The sequence below is a fragment of the Pseudopipra pipra genome, chromosome 4 (assembly GCF_036250125.1).
Source record: "Pseudopipra pipra isolate bDixPip1 chromosome 4, bDixPip1.hap1, whole genome shotgun sequence".
In the NCBI taxonomy this organism is placed as follows: Eukaryota; Metazoa; Chordata; class Aves; order Passeriformes; family Pipridae; genus Pseudopipra; species Pseudopipra pipra.
Genome location: NC_087552.1, coordinates 579,852 through 600,702, shown reverse-complemented (window position 1 = coordinate 600,702; position 20,851 = coordinate 579,852). Strand labels below are relative to the sequence as shown.

General features: G+C 49.3%; 1 protein-coding gene and 1 long non-coding RNA gene across 2 annotated transcripts in view; one reads left to right on the top strand and one right to left on the bottom strand.

The window, feature by feature from the left end:
• Nucleotides 1-104: 104 nt before the first annotated feature.
• On the bottom strand, nucleotides 105-6,771 carry PAQR3 (progestin and adipoQ receptor family member 3). Its single transcript, XM_064651337.1, has 7 exons — nucleotides 6,481-6,771; nucleotides 6,244-6,406; nucleotides 5,338-5,493; nucleotides 4,450-4,647; nucleotides 2,933-3,023; nucleotides 2,497-2,645; nucleotides 105-2,121 (listed from the first exon to the last, which is right to left on the bottom strand). Exons 1-6 carry the CDS (start codon nucleotides 6,663-6,665, stop codon nucleotides 2,503-2,505), a joined length of 936 nt encoding a protein of 311 aa, XP_064507407.1. The 5' UTR covers nucleotides 6,666-6,771; the 3' UTR covers nucleotides 105-2,121; nucleotides 2,497-2,502.
• A 78-nt stretch (nucleotides 6,772-6,849) lies between these two features.
• LOC135412593 (uncharacterized) overlaps nucleotides 6,850-20,851 on the top strand; it is a 227,612-nt gene continuing 213,610 nt past the window's right edge. The window contains exons 1-3 of the long non-coding RNA XR_010429757.1: nucleotides 6,850-7,431; nucleotides 7,609-7,717; nucleotides 8,844-9,091. This is a non-coding gene — a long non-coding RNA (uncharacterized LOC135412593). The remainder of the gene's footprint in view (nucleotides 7,432-7,608; nucleotides 7,718-8,843; nucleotides 9,092-20,851) is intronic.

Below are 20,851 nucleotides of genomic sequence, written 5' to 3'. Positions count from 1 at the left end.
TCTCTCTGTCTAGTTAACCCCCAAGGCGTGGCACGAGTGCCATGGCTGAGCCACTCCCATCTGTTGTTTTGCTGTGTGAGATGCACAAGTGATGTTACTCCAAGGAAACCGCCAATGACCTGGGCTTTATTTACAGGTTCACTATGTACATAGAAGACCATCATGCAGCTTGATAAATTTTGTCAGGGTAGTAAAAATGCACAGCTTGGCAGTCAGTTTCCTTATCCAGTGAAAACTGATAGAGTAGTTAAGAGTTTGCATAAAAAAATTACATTAGTAAACTCTAAAGTCAGTATGATTTCAGAGCACAGACACATTCTTCAGATATTATTGTACACATAACACTGGAAATGACCTCTGTACTTGCAGGTTCCTTGTCAGGCTTCAGTAGTAGTAATTAGTGCACTTGAAACTTGCTTGGTTGTCAAGTTAAAAAAAATATAAAATCAGTGTTTACACTGGAAGGCTTAAGGTCCAGGAGCTGAACTGTAAATGTGGAGTCAGTTCTTGCCAACGCTTGTTTCTGGGGTTAAAAAACCAAAACAATAAAAAAGCACCAAAACAGCCCTCTGAGCTGAACAGAAGCATCCCCCACCATCACACTGGGAGGAGCTTGTGTCCTGCCTTCTCCATTGCCCAGGAGTTCAAGTGCCTGTCTGTAAGCTCCAGGAGTTTGTATCCTGCCTTCTCCCTCCCCAAGGATTGTTCAGGTGCCTGTCCGTGAGCTTCCACTGCTACTCTGTGTGTTCTTAGCACACCCTGACCAGAAAGGCTGAGGAGCAGAGCTCATTTAGCCCAGGCAGAGGGAGCTTTGGGGGACTCACAGAGACTGCCCACCCCGAGGAGGGCCCCACACAGAGCCAGCCTGACCCCTCCGACTATGGGGACAGAGCCACGGGATTAGTCCTAATGGCATCCTGGTGCATGTGGAGCAGCCTCCAAATGGATAATGCTGACACTTGGGCAAGTGCAGCAGCAGCAACAGGTACTGCTGCCTGACTGAACTGTCAACATAGCCACAGCTGCTGTATACAAATCACTTAAAAACGTCACCTCTAGCCCAAAAATCCAAAGGATTTCAATCCTGTTGGAAAGACCAGCACCCCTGGAGGTTAATCATGCTGAGCTACAGCTACCCAATAACTTGGCATTTCATGGTTCCTGGGTGTGGAGTTTATATGAGATGGTTCCACAACAGATCCTGAAACTCCAGGAAGCTTTTCACTGTGGCAGGATTATGGCAGCAAGTCCTTTTGGGTAACAGCAGCTGCGAGTGCACTATAACCTTTCATACATGGAAAAGCCAAAGGTCAGAGATTTGCATCCCCAGCAGGTTCACTACTCAGGCAAGTCCACTGATTGCAAGACAGCAACAAACATGGGCACACAGGCTTAGTGCCTCTCCTGGAATATTTCACAATACTGAAGGGATCTAGAGGAATTTCTTCAAGCAATGGCACTGACCCTATTGGAGGCAATTTGTAAGATCTGCAGTGAAGATCTAGCTATGCTGGATGTGATCTTAACTTCCAGAAAAAGGGAAAGAGCTTGTCCAGAAGAGGACACAAATCCACTGCATTCCAGTTTAGGTGTTCCTGTACCAAGGCTAAAGCACAAGAGCACCTTTTGGGCAAAGGCAGAAGGATGCACAGACCACAGAGCTGTGCTTCAGAGGCAGGACTGGGGCCCAGAGTTCCCATGGTTTTACAGGCACACTGTCAGGAGCATCCTCCTAATTATGCACCTGAACAACACCCAAAGTCCTGGTGTCCACACCTGTTGGCTCAGCCAGGGGTACTCACTTCTGCTGTTTGTCTTTGCCAGGCAACAAAAAGTCCTACCGAGATCTGCATGCCAAGTTGGACAGCCCAGCTTCCCACTGTCCTGCTCGAGGAAGACCTGTCTGGTACTTGACTGCAGAACAGCAAGTGGCTGAGACGGAAACGTCTCCCAGATCCCAGGCAATGCCCCTGGGTTTATGAGAGCTCGTGGCAATGCTCTGTCCCAGCAAGAGGGTAACAATCCAGGAGTCAGGGAAGGAACTGCCTCAGTGCTTCAGTCCATAGCACAGCTTGTTATGTGAAGTCCAGCCCCTCAGAGACAGAAATCCCACTGTTGCCTCTGAAACAGAGCAGGGAAACAAAGTGAATCACTTACTGGGCACATGAAATCAGCAACTCATTTCATTTCCACAAAATCCAGGAAAAGGCTACTTAGGGACAAAGACTAACGATGTCTTGAGACTATTAAAATTGTGACACAGACCTAGAAGGGATCTGGCAGGGCTTAGTCCAGCCTGCTCTAGAACTGCTCAAGGACCCAGGAGCTCCACAGAGCCTCATCCAGTGCAGCAGAGTGCCTGGCATCAGATCCCTGCTTTTTCTTTACAGGAAGCATTGCACCAGTCAGCACCTGCTCTGGGGAAGTGAGCTGCGCTTAAACCCAGGATCATGTCAGCCTGTGGCTGTCAGACTGTCCCAGTGCCCGGGGCTGTACCTTTGCTCACAAGTCCACGCCGTACTCGGGGCAGGGCTTGCTGTGTCGGTATTGCATGATGTACACTGTGGACTGGTGCCACCAGTACAGCATCACCACTGCCAGGATGTGCCACACCTGGTGGCTCGAGCCGAGGTAGTTCAGCTGGCCTGTGGGCAACAAGGGCGAGGGGTTAAGCTGTGAAATTCAGCAACAGAGTGCAGTGCAGTTAGCAATCAGCCTCCTGCAGAGCTCCTGCACACCCTGCACTTGGGGGGAGGCGGGGCAAGTTCTTTAACCAACTCCATGGAAGTTGTCTGCCTCTTCTGATGCAAACACGTGCACCATTTTTCTCTGCATGGGAACATGGTCAGCCTGCTCTCTCCCAGGAAGTTCACCCACAGCAAGGACTGTGACACTGCAGGAAAAAAAAACCACCCAGAAGAGAATATCCTACCTGGGAAGTATCTTTCTGGAACTTTGGAAATATAGAAGAGAAAAGCTACAGCAGCGATGAAGTACATGACAACTACCCGCGGAGCAAACTCCTGCAAAAGAAAAGGAAGCTCTCCTATTCTGTTAGAGAGCAAAACCAGAAAAACAAAGTCCCTGAATATAAAGAAGAAAACAGCATGAAAACCCTGAATCTTCCTTCACTGCCTATGTCAGCTGTGGACAGATCCAACAGGGAAGCAAATGCCCAACTCTGAGAAAGCCTGAATGGGAATAAACTTGTTTTATTCTGACCTTTCTGCTTCTACACACAAGGTACTCAGTGTTCCCATGCAGCCTGCAGCAGACATGGCACTTGTCAGTGAAAGGCCACCTGCCACCAGCCTGACCCCACACAGAACAGTCAGGGTGAGGGAGACTGCACTGCACATCCCACTTACCCACTGTAACTGTGGCTGCTGCACCCAAGGCCACAGGACTGCTCACACTGGGTGCTGAACAACCAGCAACCCAGGCATCAGGTGGGTTTTCCTTAGCAGAAAGTTTTGTTACCTAAGTGGGGCATTTTTGTGAAGAGTGGGAACACAGCGTGTACCACAGGTGTCATCCTGCTATCCCAGGGGAAACAAAGCAGGGAAGACAGGGGGAGACAGCTGCTGTGGATCTGATTTTTAGAATGCTGGTGTGAAATGCCTTGTCTGAAGGCCACATGTGTATTCCCAAATGGTGCTCTGCCACATTGCACAGCAGCTCTGGACTGGGCTAAACCATCACCCCAGGGACCACCCTCCATCCAGGCCAGCCTAAGACCATGCAGTTTCTGCTCACTATGAAAAAGAAATGTTTCCTTCAGCACCATCAGGTTGCTGAATAATGGCAGTGATTTCAGGGGTTTCATACTGGGGCACACTGCACTGCCTTTAGCTGTACTGGGCCTCTGGTTTCCCAGGGTAATTCCAAGTGGAGAAACCTGAACAGGGCAAGAGTTCCATAATGTCACAGTGCTACTAGATGAGGATTGCATAAGAGACAGAGGGCTGAGCAGGCAAATGCTGATTTCTGCTGCCACCCCAGGGAATTGAAGAGGAAGCAAATAATCACCCCATCAGTGTCTCCTGGTTGCCCTGTGGAGCTGTGGAGGTGGCCAACCCCGAGCACTAATGCAGCCTGACAGATTGCTTCCTGCTCCACAGCCACCTCAGCTCCTGGCCTTGGCCAGGTGGAACAAGGGTGTGGTCTGCCCCCCTCGGCTGCTCCGTCCCCAGGCAGGGACACGCCTCCATCCAGCTTCCTTCTCACCGTGCAGGTCTAAGGCAGTACAGCAGGCTGAACCTACACAACCTGTCTACCCCGATCACATATCTAAGTGTTTGCATTTGGATCATACCGACCAAAACAATTCTGTACCTGAAGGAATTTAACTCCTGCTGCTTCCCCGTCGCTTCCCTGAGTGTGAGAGGACCCAAGGAAGATGGCAAGTGAAAAGCAAAAGGGAATCTTATTTCATTCTTTTTTTCTTACCTGTACAATGGATGCACTAATGCCACCGTTGAGCCAAACCCAATGGATGGTGGGAATGATTCCATAGCCAGACACGGAGCAGAAGATGATGGAGCGCAGCCTGTGCCACTGCTGTGTGAGGTAACTAGGATGGATCTGAGCAAAAAACACTGCCAAGATCATGGCCAGCACAGTGATCAAGTACACCTGGCGCCAGTACTGAGGGAAAGAGAAACAAAGGCAAGTCTGTGGGTTTCTTATCCTGTGTAAGAGTCAACTCTGGGCAGGAAGTTTCAATGACAGATCACAGTGACAGATCAAATCTGTCCCTGCTGCAAGCACCACGGTGGGTGTGAGTGCAGGGACTTGTAGTGGTCAGCTGGCACTGAGGGAAGGGACTGTATTGCTCGGGGCACCTACAACACATCCTTTATTCCAAGCTGTGCCTGCACCCAAACACTGGCAATGCACCTCTGCCTCAGCAGCCCAGTTCAGCTCCCTGACAGTGTATACATGGCAGGCCTTGGAAGGAAACTCATTTCACTCCTCTATTAGATGGAGAGAAAACAAGCTTGTTTCTCCTGACAGCTACCTTGTGGGCAGTGCTGTTTGAAGTGCCTGTGGTGGGACCCATCCCATGATCAGCCCCAGGCACTGGATACAGGTAGGACCTGTAAAGTTTCCCTGCTTTCAGAGAAATTTATTTTCTTGAGGTTTTGTGCAGTTGACAGCTGGAAAGGTAAACCTGTATTTGCCTGTGCCTTCAGCCAGCGCAGTTCTGCTGGGGCCAGAAGGACATGTTTCAGTTCCCACCCCTCTCTCCCCTGCCACAAGCCCCCTTCCTACAGCATGAAAGCAACAACAGGACCCCAAGAACTAAGTGCTCCGTGGACAATGCTCCCGACTCACGTTACTGCAGTAGAAGGCGTAGAACACGCCTGACACGTAGCAGCCCAGGATCCCGATGGAAATTCCTGCGTAATCCAGTGCCATCCAGCGCCGGCTGGTCTTCTCCGAGCGGTGACAGCAGAACAGGTGATATCCTACTGAGCAAAGCATACAGACCTACACAGAGGTTCAAATGAGGATGATTAATTCCTTAAAAACCAACAGGGAGCAAACAAGCTTCAGCCCTGCAGCTCGAGCTGGGCCCTGGCACTTTGTGTGGGTGTTTGCTCCTAGGCTGGCATCAAATTCTTTCCTCAAGAAACGTTCGTTCCTCTGTGACCCTCGGCAGGAGGAGGGAGGAGCACAAGAGCAGTGCTTTTCTAGCCAGCGAGGGAGTTTTCCCCACTTCTGGCTGTACCCAGGCATCCTGTACTGCCAGAGAACACACGTAGTGCCCTTCAGCTCTGTGTTCTTGCAGGGCCAGTGTCCATCACAGGAGCCTCAGCAGCCACATGTCACACACCTGATGAAGTCTGCTGTGCTTCCATGTCCATATCTGACATAGAAGCTCATGCTCAGACCAGCTCAGAAGTCAGAACACCAGCCCTCCTGCCCTACCTGACCGTCAGGCCATGGCTGATGCCCGTGCCCCGGTGGGAGGCCCTTTCCAGCAGCACCTGATGCTGTCTAGGAGCCACATCAGACATGGCTCAAGCTGCTGAAGCTCTGAGACACAGCCCTGACATTGCCCTTGTTCTTCCACAGGCTCTCTCCTGTGCCAGCTGTGTTCAGTCCTCCCCGGGTTATTGCAAGGAGACGCGACCGACCCCCCGAGCCTTGTCCCTTGCAGAGCAGTGCGGTTCCAAGGCGCTGTGCCCGCACGGGGCGAGGGGCTGTAACCCCCCGGCGCTCCCGGCCCGCGCCTACCTGGAAGCAGAAGAGGCAGACGGAGCAGATGACGAAGTCTTCGCGGGAGGCGCCGGCGGCGGGCAGCACGGCCGTCAAGTCGTAGATGCCCAGCGTGAAGAAAAGCAGGAAGCCGAGCAGGTGGCTCCAGATGTTGACGGTCTCGTTGGAGAGGATGAAGAGGCTGCGAGGAGACAGAACGCGGGACAGGCGGTGAGCGGGGACCGGGTACCCGGGGGGGGCGCGGGGCGCGCTCACCTCTTGATGCAGAGGCGGGAGGGCAGGTAAGCGCGGTATCCGTCGGTGATGTAGGGGTTGTCCTTCAGGAACACCGGGATCTGCTCGTACGTGTACAGCCGGATGCCGCGGGGCACCAGCACCGGCCAGTATTGGTAGCTGCCCAGCTCGATGTAGTGCGCGCTGCGCAGCAGCTTCTGGTGCATCCTGCCCGCCGCCGCATCGGCCCGTCCCGCGCCCCCCTCACGGGCCAGGGACCGGGAGCGGGACCGGGAGCGGGGTCAGGATCGGCCGTGATGGCGTCACCGCGCGGCGCCGAACGATGGCGTCACCGCGCCGCTCCGCCTGGCGCGGCGCCACAGCGGCCGCCAGGGGGCGCCCGAGAGCCGCCGGCGCCGTCGGGGGCCCCTCAGACTGTCGGGATCCTCCGGGATCCTCCGGGATCCGGGACACCTCAGACTGCCGGGATCCTCCGGGATCCTCCGGGATCCGGGACCCCTCAGACTGCCGGGATCCTCCGGGATCCTCTGGGATCCTCCGGGATCCGGGACCCCTCAGACGCCCGGGATGTTCCGGGATCCTCCGGGATCCGGGGCCCCTCAGACTGCCGGGATCCTCCGGCACCGCCCGGGGCCCTCCGGGATCCTCTGAGGCCCCTCAGACCTTGAGGACCTGCGGGGATCCCCCGGGCCCCCGGAATGTCGGAGCTGTGCCTTTGAGCCAGTTAGCCGTTCCCTCAGGCTCGAGGCTGCAAACCTTTGTGAGGAGAGGCCAGGAACGGCACCTCTCAGGTGAAACGATGCTGAGGGTTGTCGTTCCCAGCGGGAGTTCCACTTGAACCGTACAAGAGCAAGCTGAAGTAAATTGTGATCGTGATTATTGCCTTTTGGGGGTTTTCCCTGTGTCCCCCACGAGGTACCAAGAAAGTTTTAGTCATGAGGACGACTCATCCAAGCGGAGTGCATTGCCTCAGTAAGAACAGTTGGGTGTTATTTACCAGTTCCTTTTAATATTTTTTTTCCTAATTTAAAAAAATAAAGGGGTAGGGGGAAGGAAGCAATCCCCTAGGTGTACTATGGCTCTTGTTTTCGAAGTTGCAAACCAGTGTGCCCCGCAGGGTAACTGTGGTTCACCTGCCCCTCCCCACAGGTCCTGTGCCGTGCAGAACTCTGCCAAGGCTTTTTGTCTCGACAAACCAAGTGGTGTGACGAGTGTGAAGGATTTTCCCATGGCAGAGGTGTGTAATGTGAAGTAAAAGGTAAGAATGATGGGGCTTTAATATCCATACTGACAGGAATTGGCCCTGTTTTGGCCAACCTAGTGTACTTGGCAGTTAAAATCCCTGAACCAGAGTAGCAGTGCCAAGCTAACAGTAACGATCCCTATATGATGACCTTCTTTTTCCTAAAAGGTGTCCCACTGGCTTTTCTCTGTGCAATGCTTGCTTAGAGAATGAGGGAGATGATAGATGTTTCTGCAGAGAGGTGTTTTTGCAGGAGTAAGAACACAGTTGCCACGTTAATTTGGTAACCTCTCACTGCTGGGGAAAAACTGAGTGCATTCCTGCCAGCTCCTGCTGACACACTGAGATTCCTTGTTCGCTTCAGCGGTAACTCACTTTCCTCAAGCCAAATGGTGCGCACAAAGTTGCTACCAAGTTAAAAATCTTAATTAGTCTTAATTGTCCCTTGACTCATTAGCTCTCTGAGAACACTACACCTGGAAAGAGCACTTTGTTTCTAGGCCCCGTGCAATTTAAATCAATTCCCAAGCGCTTCAAAGGGTTCAGTCAGAAGCAATCAGAGCTGACAGCACTTTTTTTTTCTAAAAGAAGCTGTAATTGGCTGTTAAGTTAAAGCTTTGAAGCTTTGATGGGAGAAGTGTTATAGGTCAAATTAATAGAGAAAATTGAGAAACAATTAGGGCAGCTTTAAATGAATTACTTCCACTATTTATTTTGAGCTTATTGAACAATTGCGTTGTATGTGTATGGGATTGAAATTAGCCATCTGTGCGAGATAGCTTTGACCTAAATTGACCTCTGGGGTAAGTAAGTAGCTTGCCCTAATTCCTACCCCAGATCCCGAATTTTACTGGCAGATAAGCTTAATTGGGAGTAAAGATGAACATGCCTGAGACGTTCCATATTTTTCTGTTGGGGCTGAAGTGATCTGTGCAGGCAGAGGTAGGGCAGGCTTTCGGAGGGGGTGGTGGGGTGGTGGTGAGGAGGTCACACGTGAGCAGAACTGCCTGTTAGCCCTACCTGCCTGCTGAGGGACTCGTTTAGGGCAGGTAGCTCGGGGGCAGCTGCAGGTTGTGCTCGGGATGGGGGAGTGGCTGCAGCCCCCGGCGAGGGGCCGTGACCTGTCCTTTTACCTCGGCAGGGCTCGGGGCCCTGCGGCGCCGGGCGGGTGACCGGCTGCGCCGAGACACAGGAGCCGATGAGTCAGCAGGAAGCTCCCAGAGTCCGGGGGCACAGATTGGGAGGGGATAAACGTCCGGGGAATCCTTTGTAGGGGGCCCTGCCCGAGGCACCAGCTCGAGCTGCTACTGTGTGTCTGCACCACGTTTAAATTACTTAAGGAACAAGAGTTTTGTAGGACTCTGCCACGGGAAACCTGGAGTCGAGCTGGTAAGGAAACCTGGTCTGATTGTGTGACATCTGACAGCATCTGTTTGTGCGCTGCTCTGGTTTTTCAGGGAGCAACCAGGGGAAGAATAATGATCCAAACCAAATATCTCATATGCTCTTTGCGGACTGTGAGCAAAACCCAAAGCGGTTCAGTTTTAAAACTGAAAGGGTGGAAATATTCTCGGTGCTGATTTTTGAGACACTGAAAGTGGTTTTTCCGCCTCTCCTTTCCCTGTGCTGCAGCGGGTCGGGCGGGGGCGGGGGCAGAGGGGGGTGACAGGAGGACCCGAGGCAGGCGGTTCAGGACACGGCGCTCCCTGTCAGCATCCTCCCGGTTCATCCCCAGCTTTCCCTCCAGGTGTCAGCCTGGCTCCGCGCTACCGCCAGTCCTGCCGCCGCACCTGGACCTGCCTCCTGGCAGCCTCGGGCTGCCTTTTCATCCTCATCCTCGTTCCGTAGAACTTGGGGGCGCACCGGCGGGGCCCGGGCCTTGCAGACACCTACCAGTGCACATCGGGGCGGTGCTGGTGTCCCTCAAGTTGCTGTGCCTCCGTGTTTGATCATCGTCTGAAGTGCCCGGCAAAACGCCTCCTCCTGAGTTTTGTTTGGGGGCTTTTCATGGGTTTGTTACAAGTAAAGAAATGGGAGGTGCCCTGGGACTCCTTTTACCACTGTTGGAATGTGCTCGTGTGGAGAACTTAGCTTGTTTGGAGTTTTCCGTGAAAGGCAGACTAGTGTCCAGGGATGAAAGGTGTTACCAGCCTGCCTTGGTAGGGAAAATGCATTCGGGAATGTTGGTGGAAGACATCCCTGTCTTCCTTTGCATCATGCCCGTAGCCGTGTCGGTGCATAGCTCGGGGTTTCTTTGCATGTGATAAACACAGCTGTGCTTTCCCTGGGGATGGGAGGGAGGAGGGATATTTTGGGATGCTGTGTGCAGGGGTGTTTCAATGCAAAGCCTGTGGCTTGAGTACAGACACTGGTTTGTGGGCACAGAGGCCATGTAGCTGCTCATGTGTGTAAAGTGCTCTTGGTTCGGTATCCACGTGCACAGGGCCATGTGTGCACTGCGTGTGTACTGACATGACACCAGGAAAGGGAGATACTAGAGCCCCTTGTCTTGTGCAATGCAGGGATTCTGTCTCCTGTTCTTGGAAGGGGCTGAAGCTGCTGTGGAATGGCCTCTGGGATGTTGGTACACGGGGGAGTCAAATATAAGAAAATAAGGTTCGTAGCTGTGTGGGAGTCAAAGAGGCTTTGAGAGAACGTGTGTGTGTGTAAGAACAGAAATCCTGGGACACCCCTGATCCACCAGCTCCCTTCAGGAGACAGCATTGGGAACTCAAGTACCTTGTGTTCAATAACGACCTTAATACCAAGAAAGCTTGATTTCAAGACCCTCTTCCCTGAAGGTCTTCCTTCCTCACACTGTCCCTGTTAGGCTTTTTGTGGCTAAGCTGTCCGTGGTTTCCTGCAGCTCCTCAGCTGAGTGCTGAGCAGCTTCCAGGAGTGCCTGAGCCACATTGCCTGACAGCTGCCGCGGTGACTCCGGCTCTCTGCTCTCCCCACGGAGAGGTGCTGTGCGCTGTGTGCACTGAAGTGACTTGGTTTGGTAGGGCTCTTCCTTCCTCTTTCTAAATATTTTTTTTGGGGGGGGGGGGGGGCGTTTTTGTTTTCTGATTCAATCCCCTTGGCTTTCAGCTCCAGCTCCTGAGTCTCGGCATCTGTCAGTGGTGCGATAAATTCTCTTTGGTGATAAGAGAACAGCTGCCAACAGCAAGAGCAGGGATGGCACTGGGGCTCTCTCCTGCCGTGCGAGTGCTTGCAGTCAGCAGAACCTCCCCATGCACACAATGGAGAAGGCACCTCTCCTGCCCAGCCCACTGCTCTGCTGCCAATTTAGCAACATCTTTTCCCTCCGTGTTGAGCAGATGCACATGAACAATTGTGCAACGTAATAGAGTCCTAAACCAAAAGAACTGGAAGTAATTGACAAATGGCTTTCTTCTGGGTAGGTTCTGAAGGTGGAAGTAAAGGAATTTTGGTTGAGAATTTAAGGGATTTTCAGGGAAAGATAGAAGCCGTTTGCAGTGCTGCTTAATCGTGTGGGATGGTGTTTCCTAGCGGAACAGTCTGCTTCCAGTGAAAATGGGAGAGGAAAAAAAGTCCTTTGTGTGGAGTCCTGAATTCTTGGGCCATGGGGTGTGGGTTTTTTGGTTTTCATATTGAAAGGTCTCCTTAACTCCAGCCTGCCTATATAATTTTATCCCAGCTGGAATTTATGCTATGACAGAAGGCATTTTGAGACCAACTGTTTTGACTAGAGATGTTTTATTTTTCTGGTTGTGCTGAGTTTAGCTGATGTATTTATAATGAGGGTGAAACTCCAGGAATTGTGGACAGCTTTGGCCCATAAGCTCATTTCACTTTTGGAGAAGCATGTGGGATTTGGACATTGCTAAAAAAGAACCAGACCATTCCTGCAGAAGTCCTAGGCTCCCCTCACCCAGTCAGAGTCTGACAGGAGATGTCCCAAAGGGGATCGTGTTCCCAAAACACTTAAAAGTCAGAACAGGTTTTCTGTAAAGTCATCCTGTGGTTGTGGGTTCTGTTATAAATCCTCACTGTTGCTGACTGACTGCTATAGGTAGTTGTTTGTGTGTCTGTGGTCGTGCTTACAACTTCTCATTTGGCTCTGGTGAGGATTTCTATGCTGAAATCAATTGGACTCTCCCAGACTTTTAATGCACTCTTACACCTGATCCCTGAAGTGCTGCTTTAATCCCAAACAAGGCCTGGGTGCTGGCACTTGGGATCATCTCACTGTACCTCCTTTTGCCTTGTTTTTTTCCTCGTCTGCCAAGATGAGCACATGCAAATCATGATTTTTTTTTTCCTGGCTGTCTTGCTAGATGCCAAAATCTCTGCTAAGTAGCAGTGGTATAGTTTGAAAATTGGAGATATGAAAATACAGGTTTACCTTGCCTCTGAAAATGCTTCATAAAGATACAGGAAATGGGGAGGAAATTATTGTCTTTTTGTTGACTGCACTGTGGATATTGTTGCTTGCCTGCCAGGATTGGGTTTTTGCCTTTGCTACTCTAGTTTGTCTTAGGAGACTTTAGATTTTCCTCAATTATTTTAATTACCAAAATTGGAATCACATCATCTTTTTGACACACAGTTCATGTTCCCTCTCTCATCCTCATTCTCTATCTGGGTTCTTTAAGTCATGGAGACTCTTAAGTGCCAAGATGTGTGGAGAAGGCAGTGTATGGGAAGGGTGAAGTGCTGGGAAGTCGGTGAAGAACCAAGTACAGTATATAGCCAAGCCCTCCAATTATGTTTATTCCATTATTTTGTGATGTCTTTTGGCTACTTTTCATGATAGTAGATGCCCCAGTCCCATCTCAATGTTGGCCTGGGAGCCCTGGAATGCTCCTCCTTAGCCATTATTTGGACTAAAAGCTCTCTGCAGAGAAGAGAGAGAAGGAAACTGGTAGCCTGCTCTCCTGCCCGATTTTCGCCTTTTTTCTTCAAATTATTTGTCCATCTCATCTATTAATTCCATATACTTAAGCTAATGTGTTGGGTTTTAAGTTGTCAAACTTTAAGCAAGGTCCATAGAAGATTGTTTCCCAGTCTTAGAAGCATTTTTGGGGATTTTGCTCTGTTGTTCTCCAGTTGCATTCTCCTTGCCATTTCCTTCGACTCACAAACCATGCTGTGTACTGCATCTCATCAGTCAGTCATACGAGACTCATCAGCATGTCCCAAAAGTGCTGTCAGAGCACTTGGATTTGACCAGGCTTGAGGATTCTGTTCCACTTGTGCTCCTTGCTCTGTGACCTTGGAATGACGGCAGCACAGTCTGTTCTGGGACAAAGGCGGCAGCGACTGAACTCCCTGTCTGCGCTGGGCACGCTCAGCTGTGGGCAGTTAGAGGTGTGGTACTCTCGCCCAAAGCCCATCTTCATCCTGCTTCCTGTTCTCCTCCAGTTTGCTGAGCTGATGGATGCCTTCTGACGGCATTCCTGCCGTCGGAGTGACTGCTGGAGTGCAAGCCCTGTGCTCAGCAGCACACAGGGCGCTGTGGTGCCAGCCTGTGCCGTGTCACTGGGAAGTGATCTTCCCCACAAGTGAAGGGTGCCTCTTCCCCCGCTGGCAGCTGCTGCTCACGGCATCTGAGCGGCAGCAGTGCCCGGGAGAGCCTGCAGCTGACCCGTGCTGCCGGGAGGGGGTTGGAGTGGGAGCCGCAGCGCAGTGTAGGAATGGGGCGCTGCTCACAGCTCTCTGGCCTGTCCCAGGGCCATATGTCGTGGAGAGCCATCGGGCTGGGCTACTTTGGCTATTCCTGGCAAGCTGGGATTTTTTCGGCAGCCTCACAAGGAGCTGAACGGCCGCAGATGCTTCCTCCTGACTGGAGCTGGAAGTTTGAAGGGCAGCTGAATTGGCTAATGTTGGTGCTTTGATGCAGAGTGTGAGAAATGGTGATGAGGCATGAGGCAGAACAGCTTGCTCGATTGCTGCTGGAGTGACTGTGCAGTGCTGACAGTAGTTAAAAACACGGCTTTTGTGCATAGGCTTGGTTAATATATAGGACTTGGAAGGCAGCTCGGAACAGCTATGGGCAATGGCCACAGGCTCCCTCTGTCTCTTTTTAATAGAGTCGCTTCCCTGCCCAGAACTGCACTTCAATTTTCAGTCTCTTTAGGGTCATTAGGAAAGGCTGACATTTTGGGAACATTTGTACAGTACAAATATGAATAACAGTATCCATGCTTTGTCAGACAAGGGAATGTGCCATGAGGTCAGGGTTATTTTCCTGGTTGTTAGCAGGGGTGACATTCCTGTTTCAAATATAAAACATGGTGTTCCTTTTGCTGGAGAGTTAGTCCAGAGCAAAGGCTCAGCTGGGGTCTCAGAACCAAGACATACTGGATGGCTTGTGCTTTCTTGGGGCCCCAGGACATGACTGTATTGAACTTCCCAGAGCAACCTCTGCTGCAGTAGGAAAGCCATTTTAACAGCTCTTGTTCTCTGCTTGGCTCTCTCTTCTGTGTACTGAGCAGGAAGAGCAAGTAACTCTGCCACCTGTGAGAAGTCTGGCTAGGCCTGACAGGGCAAACACCACACAGAACCTGGCTGCAACCTTGGATCTGGGAACCTGCCATCCTGCTTGTGTTCAGGCAGTCCAGTTTGCTCTCATCCTCACCCTCCTTGAGTATCCAGAAGCTGTATCAGCAGTTCAGGGAGTGAGACCTCTTAGTTCCTGCTTGACCTTGCTGGCTGTGCCACTGCAGGAGGCAAAATCCCAATGGAAGCATTGCTGCAGGCAGCTGGGAAGGGCTGCCCTGTTCCTCAGGTCATGGAGAGACCTGCTGCTGCCAGGCAGGCTGAGAGGGAGCTGCAGGGTGGGTGGCAGTAACCTGAGAGAATAGATGACCTTGGCCACGTGTCCATCTCTCCATATCCAAGCAGCTTCAACCTCGTGTCAGTTTTTCAGACAACTTTCTCAAACAGCAGTTGATGTGCCAGCTGTCTGTAAGGTGGGATCAGGTGGTTAGTGATCAGTCCCTCCCTGAGTGATCCCACTGGCTTCAGAGGGAATTCTTGTTTGAGAGAGACATTCACCCATGACAAGGGTGTCCTTCCTGTGCAGTCCCAGCGTCTCTCCTCACACAGTGCACATGGGGAGTGGTAGAAGAGACAGTGATTTTGGGTTTCTTGTTTAGCCTCAGAGTATCCATCCTTGTATTCTCCAGGTTACAACATGCATCACTTCATGGGAGCAGATGCCAAATGCCCGTGGAGTCGCTGAAAGAATATTTATCAACATTTCTCTCTCCACCACATTTCCAAAAAAATCTCAACAGGAAAAAAGACCTGCAGCCTCATTATTATGTCAGTGTAACTTGTGCCATGAGGAGATCAAGCAGGCATGTCAGTGTGGGACTGTCAGCGTGAAGAGACCAACTGTGGCTGTGTGTGCAAGCAAGTTCTGGGCACACCATGTCAGAGGGACTGCTGAGGTTCTTCCAGGCTGCTGAAATGCCCTTTTTTCCTCCTTTTTTTTTTTTTTTTTTGATGGATGAGTAAATTATTAGGATGTGGGCTTGTCAAACAGACTTGCCAGGTTTTCGGCAGTCATCCCAAGTGGACTGCCTAAAAAAGGGCTGGCACTGCATCACATGGAATGACCGATGATGTGTCATATATTTTTAATGGGCAAAATGTTTTAATAAACATCCTCCCTCCTAAAACACTGGATTTAAAATAGGTTTTAGCCTTGAGCCATGTAGCTACCCAGCTGTGAATTTTATAAGGCAACAATCTCCACATCATTAGATGTTATGAGTGATATACCAGTGATGGCAATAGTAAGTATTTCCACACACTAAAAAAGTTTCTGATAGCAGTTAAAGGAAGTATGGCTCTACTTGAAAGATTTTCTCAGCTCAAAATTAAAGCCATTTTCTGAAATTATGAAGCTGGGCATGTACTGTCTTGTAGTGAACTACAAGTTCTAAGTATTCAAGCCATGCTGATTGCTGCTCCTGACAGTTTTAATCACGTTGCCTGACACTTTTGGAAATCAACATTATTTTTCTTTTCATGTGATTTCTGCGTCTTCAGCCAAATAAAATTCTGCTGAAATGTTGCACAACAGGACAGATGAGACCCCATCTTGATCCGCTGCAGTTGTCTTGCTTCATAGGAGAAGCCTGCTTGGGCTGTTTGGGTTTTTTCTGGCTTTTATTTAGTAGTGTGTGGGACCAGATCTCGAGTTGAAGGGTGATCCAATGACCCCTGTTTGGACAACTGAAGTCCCTGCTCTACACTGACCTCTGCACAGTGGTCAGTAAATCATGCACCTGTTGGAGATCTGTTCCTCTCAGCATAGACCCATTGCAAGTCAAACACTGTCCCTCTTGAAAATGTCACACCTCTTATCCAGCACAGACAGTGAGAGCAGTGTGTGTCTGAAAGAGAGGGCTGGTAGAGATGAGTTGCTTCTTTATCTTTGTAGTGATTTACACATGGGCTAAGAGAGTTGATAAAGTTGAAAACAAGTGCTGTTGTTTCTGGGCTCTTTGCTGTTTGAGGTGGGCTAGACCAGATGTGTTTTCTGTGATTATTTTTAATTTAAGTGTAGCATTGGGGCATTTATTCGCTTTAGAGAAGATCCCCTTTTTTATACAGAAGGCATTCTGTTACAGTTTCAGTAGTCATTCAGAAATTCTGCACAAAGTGATTGTTTTAGTAGTGTACAAGTAGTTTCAAGCTGATGAAGGTGACAACAGGCTTTCTGTCATGTTCTCGTAGGACAGAAATAGAAGCACAAACATGGCTTACAAAATCTGACTGGAACTGATATCAGAGAGGTGTTAATCTTTTAGCTGCCAGCTCTCTGGTGAGCTGATAGAGCTGTAGTGAACAATCTAATGGCTTAGCTGGGTCACGTCAGGTTTTTCTCCTGATGTCTCTAAAAGCATTTCTAGCACTGCAGGAAGGGACTTTTCATTGCTGCTCAGCAATGAAAAGATTTGTATGATGCAAAGATTTGTTTGATTAACAATTAGGTATTCCAGATAATTAGACTTTGCTTTTGATGTTTGGCATGTGTCTGTTTTTGGTGGCTGAACCATAAGAGCCTTGAAGAGAACTTTGAGAATTTCTGGTGCAGTTTCCCATATTTATTGCATTTAGATGGAAGATATCCTTCCTTCCAGAGGGGAATGAGTTGCTGTTGCTCCATAGTTTTGGCATTAGCCGTTGTGGTGGTGGCCAGGGAGAAGAGGACTCGGAGATCCTGGGTGCTGGCTGCTGTGAGGGCAAATGGCAGCCTCTGTCCCACTGAGCTTTCAGCCCTAAAGCACTCCCAGGGATTTGTGCAGCCTTTTCACCTGTGATCCTGAGCTGGCTTAGGGCTCTGTATGACTGGATTTAGCACTGAGCAGGATAAAGCTTTCCTGCAGGTTATCTCTTGTGATGGGATCTTGTTTCCTGCCACTAGCCCAGGTATCACTCAGTCCCATAGTACTCCTCTCCCTGTTCCCCATGTGCTGGCTCTAAGGAGCAGTTAGTTAAATGGCAAATAAATCTGATTCCTTTTAGATGAAAAATCGAGTCGGGTAAGTTGCTGCTTGTTTTGCTTTGACTGCTGTGTCTATTAGGCAGTGATTTCTGGCACTTCCCCCTTGCTGTTGTCACTCCTCATAAACTCCATTCCCAGGGGCCTGACAAACTTGTGTGACACTGGAGAACAGCGTGGCCGCCCTGCCACGGGAGGGTGTTCCTGCCGTGCCTGCCCGGCCTTGCTGCCTTCCCCTGCAGCCGGGGCAGGAGCTGCAGAGCTGGGTGCTGGGGAGGAGAGGCTGGAGTCCTGCCCCTTCCATGGTAGTGCTCAGCCTCTCCTGGAGCGGGCAGGGCCAGCACGGTGACCTCTGTCCGTGTTTCTGTGTGTGCCAGGTGTCCCTGGGGGCTGAGGAAAAGCTTTTGGTGGGGTGAGGACAAGGGCAGAGGGACCCCGTGGTGTGCTGTCCTCAGCGCCCATCCCTTCCTCCCTGGCACATGGAGTAGGGGTGGGTAAAGCACTCCCTCCCCGAGGAAGAGGAGCTGTGCCAGCACCTCTGTCCCCTGCCGTGGGACAGCACGGGACCCCCCAATTTCCAGATGCTCCCTCGTGCCCTGCTGTGAAGGCAGGAGGGCAGCACAGCATTGGCACAGCCTGCACGAGGATCTGGTTAAGTCTTGAAAGACTTTGTGGGTTATGACATTCCCCTAAATGTGCTGAGCTTTCTTTAACCTTTCATAAAACATTGTGATCTTTATGGACTGTATCATATTGTGCAGTAATGTGCTTTATTGTCCACAGAATAAGCTTTTCTTAAAGATAATTGGAAAGCTGGAAATGGCTGCTATCGGCTGATTTTTTTTTTAATACATTATTTCTGAAATGGGCCTGGTGTAATAATGACCCTATCTGTTTAAGATTTAAGATTTGTCTTGGCAGAGAAAATTGATCCATTTCACCTTTGTCTAATGGAAATTTTTATCTAGGATTATCTGTTTATGTAAATGAATGTTCCTCTGAAAAGAGAACTTGAGGGGGCTGTAAATCTCAGTGACACTTTAGTTTCATGGGGGGAAAATTGGAAAGGATTCTAGTATTTATCTGACTGAAATTGGTTATAAAAACAAAATTATCTTCATGTACCTGCTGCATCTGATGTTTCCTGGAATTTCATTACCTTTTTGAATAACGCAGCATTACACTATATATAGGATTCTCTGTGATTAAGCCTGAAATTGTTGGGGGGTCATTTGCTGGCACTGTAATTATCAGGAAAAGGCAGCGTATTTGGGGCAGTGGGATTCTGATTCCTGCCCTAATGGGTACCAATTAGCACAATCACATTATTCAGAGGACTCTGAGAAGAGCGGGGAAAATATACCACATGACTTTTTTTCCTTACCAATTTTGTGTTGTTTTGTTTTGGTTTTTTGTTGGTTTTTTTATTTTATTTTTTTTTTTTTTTTAACTGAGGAGTGAATCTAATTACAGAGGAAAATGTCTTTGGCTAATCAGCTTTTGTTTTCTGTTTGCAGAGCAGGACTGTGAATGTAGCATTTAAACTAATGATTTAAACATCATCTTTAAAAGCAGTTTCACTGTTAAAGAGGCAGACTAGGATTTTTTTTGCCGAGTTCCTTCTTGAGCAATAGATGACACAGCATGACCGGGCTGGATCCTGGCTGGGAGGACCACGCCAGACACAACATTTGGCTCGTGTCTGCTGACAGTGAACATGTTGGTCTAAGATAGCGGTTCTGAGTGCTGCCCCTTCTCTGGCACTGCGTGGGACTGATCCAGAGGGGACAGCTGAGGTGATTTGGTACCTATTGTTATATTTCAAAAGGTACTGTACAACAAGATGCAGCTCTTTGGAATTTTTGAAAATTAACCAAGTTGAAAACCCAGTGTGTTTTCCCATGAAGCAAAGCTACTTCGTATCTATTCGATCCTTGCCATCTCTGGCAAACCAGAAAGGATTTTGAAGGTAGAATGACATGACAGTGTCAATTGTAATTGCCCAGAGGGAGCAGAAGAACACACACCAGACATGACCATGTTTAACAGGTGAAACTTTTGGTTGCTGTTGCTCAGCAAGAAATTGCTGCTCTCCTGGAGTAGAGGAAGAGCCGTTTGAGTCTGTGATGTGTGAAAGAACTTCAAGGTACAAAACAGTGCCCCATATTTGTACATCTGGTTAAGTGGCCTAATTTCCAAGCATCTTCCAAAGCTGGTTGCTCAGAGCCTTGAAAAATCACCCCCCTGTCCAAGCTGCCCACCTGGAGAATAAGAGCCTGACTTGGAAGGTGCATCATCCAGGTCTTCCCAGGCTGATTCCAATGGGAGCTTGGCCAAAGGCTTTAATGACAAGGGGATTTCCTCTCTGCACTCAGAAATCGTGGCTGTAATTGGTGCTCTGCTGAGTTGCAACAGGACTTCTTCAATGGTCTAGCCTAACACAGCAGTTAGTACCCAAAATATTTTAATAAAACTAATAAAAAGGGAAAACCAGCACTTATCCATGGCTTTCACTCTGCGATAGCTGGCAGATTTCTCTTGAATCTTCTGTGTCTTAATGTTGCTGAATTTATTTCCATAAAACTTCTGGCAGCAATGTTCCCTGCCCAAGTTCTTTACTTCTGTGACTTTCTGCTCCACATTTCAGGCAGTCATTTCAGCTGGAAATATACATTATTACCAGCTCATTAAATCCAAAATAAATGAAGTGGAAAATTACAGAACTCCATGGATTACAGTGCACCCAACTCAAAATAGAAGTGTGTGATTAAAAACAAAATGGTCTTCATTTTAAAAATGGATTAATAGTTTTGGGCCCAGCTGGCAAAATATCCCACAAAATGTGTTTTCAGAGTAGGGCTAATGTAAAATAAATGCCACTAATGGTGTGCAAGGTGGGCCTCTACAAGTGCAGGGCTTTGCAGTACACAGGCTCAAACAAATAGAAGGAGGATACATATTTGTAGTATAAAGCACTGAAAGACAGGAGAGGCACTTGAATAATGCAGGGAGGAGGACAAGGCTTTGCTTTGCCTGATCTGAAATGTAAATGCATGTGTAATTCCTTGCAGAACTGGAGCATGGTTAGGCTCTGCACCCTCACTTCCTTGCTTTGAAGGTAACAGTGTTAATAACCATTAAAAATAACAACAAATACATGGCTAGACAAAGGCCCTGGGGTTTGAGAACATTTTGGCTGGCAGCACTAACAGCCCAGCATTAAGTGGTGCTGTACAGGTAAATCCCCTCCTCCTTGCAGCACAGCCAGGTTGAAAGGGGCAGTGTGTGCCTGAGTGTATGTATGGACATCTGTATCTTCAATCTTCTCTGTTCCACTCATTTCCCCTGGTTTGGGTCTAGTTTCACCAGAGGTCGAGAGAGATGAGACTGGATGAGTGGTGAAACAGGTCTTTTTCATTTTGTGTGTCACTATGAGTAGTGCAGTAGAAAATGGAGAGCTAGGAATGAGGCAATGTGAAAAGACAGGTGGGTATTTTGCAACACAGACAAAACTGGATTTTCTCGTGACATTTCACCAGATCTTCCAGGCTTTGTGAAGTATTCCCAGGTTTTGGTAAGTCTTATCATTCCTTATAAGGTGCAGAAAAAAAGAATATTTTACACAGTCCGGCATAAAGTGCATTAAACACTAAAGGAAAAATCCA